The sequence below is a fragment of the Camelina sativa genome, chromosome 20, assembly GCF_000633955.1.
Source record: "Camelina sativa cultivar DH55 chromosome 20, Cs, whole genome shotgun sequence".
NCBI classification, from domain to species: domain Eukaryota; kingdom Viridiplantae; phylum Streptophyta; class Magnoliopsida; order Brassicales; family Brassicaceae; genus Camelina; species Camelina sativa.
The window spans coordinates 7,639,776-7,643,508 of record NC_025704.1 but is presented as its reverse complement, the minus strand read 5'-3'; the positions used below and the strand labels follow the sequence as shown (position 1 = coordinate 7,643,508).

At 32.7% G+C, this 3,733-nt stretch overlaps 1 protein-coding gene across 1 annotated transcript in view; it reads right to left on the bottom strand.

Annotated features, from left to right (window-relative positions):
- The window catches only part of LOC104769901 (O-acyltransferase WSD1-like), a 2,451-nt gene continuing 722 nt past the window's right edge, over positions 2,005-3,733 (bottom strand). Inside the window, exons 2-6 of the mRNA XM_010494222.2 lie at positions 3,050-3,634; positions 2,757-2,951; positions 2,465-2,674; positions 2,256-2,393; positions 2,005-2,160 (exon numbers count right to left, since the gene is read on the bottom strand). Of these exons, the coding sequence (XP_010492524.2) occupies positions 2,005-2,160; positions 2,256-2,393; positions 2,465-2,674; positions 2,757-2,951; positions 3,050-3,634 (1,284 nt within the window). The remainder of the gene's footprint in view (positions 2,161-2,255; positions 2,394-2,464; positions 2,675-2,756; positions 2,952-3,049; positions 3,635-3,733) is intronic.

The window sequence follows — 3,733 nt, the reverse complement described above, 5'->3', positions numbered from 1 at the left end:
ATTTTATACTGCACTATTTGCGGGTTGTTACTTAGTAAATACTATTATTTTTAAATGACACTTGTAATATTTAATGCCAAATGAACTAAAAAATGCTAGGATCCTATTTTATTTTATTTAACTTACTATGGTATAACTATAAACTGTTGACGCTGCAATCTCTATTAAATGCAACTGTTAATAGTTTACAATTAACAAAATTTAATCCATAATCTAAAAGCATTTTGTTTCTCTCATCTCTAATAGTTTAGAATTCATAAAATGATTTAAGGATATGTTAATTGTTTTCTATTTAAATTAATCATTTTCAACATATATTTCATTATTTGTTAATAGTTTGACTATGAATAATAATGAAAATTAATATAGTTTTGCTCAACATGTAAATAAATAAATGTTCTTATAATTGAAGGGCTTTTGTATATTTCATTATTTTTGTATTTAGGATTACATTCATAAAACATATATACACACAAAAGAACAAAAAAACTTGACCACATTTTGCAACCGTGAGCGCCATTGGTCCAACAATCGTCAATAATATCATTGATATTTAATACTAGTATTGTGAGGAAAATGTAACTTACGAATCACGTGATAAATCAAACACCTAATATTATGTCCCTCAAACATTTAGAGAATGAAACATCGGAAGATAATAAAAGAGAGTATTCTGCTAATGACCCACGACGCAGACCTTTTGCCAACCGCCAACCATATCATTTATATTCAGGGCCGGTCCTATGCTTTTACTGGCCTAACATGTTTTAAACATGTGATTATATATATATATATATATATATATATAAGATATAAAAAATTATATTAAATTATTTTAAAAGTACTATAAAAATATTTTAATAAAGTGTAACATTTTATTACTTATGAAAATTAACAATTGCAAATGTAAACGTTTTTGATTTTCTGAAGATTTTTTTTTTTGAATAAGCAACAAATCTCTTATTTAAATAAACCAAATATTTAAAGATGCTTTACCAAATAAAAGAAACCAAATTATCAAACAAGTGCCCAATGACAAACAAAAACAAGGGAAAAAAAAAGTTTAATAACCAGATTAAGCGTCGAACCTGCAGCATTAGACATAACAATGGACTACCATGCCAGACTAAACAGATTATTATGCAAATGTGGTCTTTCAACTAAACTATATGTCTATATATAATTTGGCCTTGTGCTTTGCTTGCCTTATGGACGACCGAAACTGTTTATATTGTTGGTTAGAGAAATAGAAATATAAGAAAAGAAAACCATATCTCTATATATTTTACTCACACTTTAATTTAATTTTTTTGTTCTTTTTCACACTTCAAATTATGATATTTCCTTTTTTGAGTTTGGTTTGAAATTAGTTCTGGTTTCAATTATTTCCTTTTTGAGTTTGGTTTGAAATTCTGCTATAAATTATGTAGCCCCGTGATCTTCCCCGGCTCAATATCGAACCTTGGGTCATTATTATATAAAAAAAAAACATTTTTGATTTTTTGAATTTTTAGTTAAGATTACTCTTAATGTGACTTTGAGTGACAATCAGCAAATAAAAGAAGTTGTGGCAAATTAATTAGATTTAAGGCTTTAACACTGGATTTAACTAGTACTTTTAGTAGTTGTGTATGGTCACATATGTCCACATTTATATTGTGGTTGAAAGGAAAGATGATTAATTTCCAACTAATAGCGTTATTTTTTAATTTTATATCCAAAATATTCAGCTAGGGAATTGTATTGTGTGGGTTGCAGAAACTAGTAACCAACTTGTGAGGTTTTAACTTCTTAAGATACGACCTTTGAGTTTAGCTTTGAGCTTTCTTCAACCTTAAAACCTCTCAACTAGCTTTAGACCATATTTGAGAATGCTAAACAGAGCAAAGAAAATAGCATGAGAAAGAGATGCGATAACAGTGTAGATGAAGCGAAGGAATGATCGATGCAGGACTTAAACGAGGAGCAAACACAAGGTTTGAATGAGTTGAGGTCTCATGGGCCTTAGAGTAACCCTCTTTCCGAGAGAACAGCTTTCATTGTTTTTAGTGATTCTTCCATATCATCACAAATCTTGTGAGCATCGGGTATTACAGTAGGATCAACCCCTATCGTGATTGTCACTTTCCCCGCATAACTTGTGTAATGTATCAACGATGCCTATCGAACACAAAAACAAGAAACAATCACTCAAAAAGAAAAGCTAATTACGATTTAAATTAAATTACGCAACAACACACAAAAAAAAGACGTACCTGTGAGTGTCCATAAGAGCTTGGAGAAATGTACGCGATGGGATGACCATGGAAACTGATTTCTTCCATAGGGCCCATAACGTTTGAAACACATGTCGTTATGTTCAGCAAGTGTTGATTGAATACTGATACTGCTGCCTATAATGACAAGAGCGAGTTATATGCATGTACTGTCCATATAAATGCAAACAAATCTCAGTTTATTTTACCTTAGCTCCTAAAACTTTTAGGGCGATTTTGATAATCAAATACGCTAGAGCAGCGTGATAAGAGTGCTTCTTCCGATCCATAATAGCTTTGGATTTTTCTAGATAAACCAATGGATCGGTTTCTAAACCAATCGATAACGGTAAGATAATAAAACTGAAGTAGTTTCCCCATCTGCATTTTGAATCCTTCTCCATCATTTCTGCCAAAGGCTTTATGCAGAAGAAATATAAATATAATTTGTTGAGAATTAAAGAGTTATATATTATAAGATTTGAGGAGTACGTTTCCAACCTTGAACCCGATGTCTGACCTTAGATTTACTGTACAACCTGCACGAAACCGTATACCATCTGGAAGATATGAAGTCAATAATGATCCATCCTCCAGCTCATCCTTCTTATCTTGTTCTTGGGAAACAAGATATTGTCGATTCATATAGCTAGAAAGAGCAGCTTGTGTAATTCCGAGTAGAACATCGTTGATAGTCTAATGACAACATATGCAATAGAAAGCACAGTTCCATTAAAAAGGTAAGAGAAATTAATATCCTTAAAGAGAGTTATGATCATAAATCGCAACGTTACCATGTTCATAGCATTCTTGATAAGTTTAATGTCATCCAGAGAGATAGTTCGGTGATAAAATCTCCTTGGATTTCTCCTGACATTCGCATTGCCTTTCAGTGGCGTCATTGTATCCTTTAAAAACAACAACGTCGCAGCAAGCAAGAACACATCTACGATTGTATTCCAAAGCAGTCTCATTGTAGAACCAATGGTGAATATTACCCTTGAGAACCAGCCAGTTTTCTCAAGGCTATGCGGCACTGTGGTTCGCCGTTTCACCGAAGGAATGGCAGTAGACAACATGTTTGGGTTTGATGTCTTATGGGTACATGCGAGCACAAGGGAAATGAAGGACATCCCATCTGCCAACGCATGGTTAAATCTGATTACACCGACTGCTTCAGCATCAGCGGTTTTGACGTTGAGTATGTGAATGTCCCACAAAGGTCTTGATCTATCAAGAGGAGTCATTGTGAGACGTGAGCAATAATCATCGACGAAGCTTTGTCCACTTTCACATATCTCTTCTAGATCTATGTATGGTACAATTACATGATCTTCTACATTGACTTCGGTCTTGATCCATTTTGCACCATTTTCAGACTATTAAGATAAGACATATTGAGACCAAACACTATGTCAGATGATTTGACTCTAAATATCAAGTACATTGAGATCATGTAAATTAATCATCAAACATAT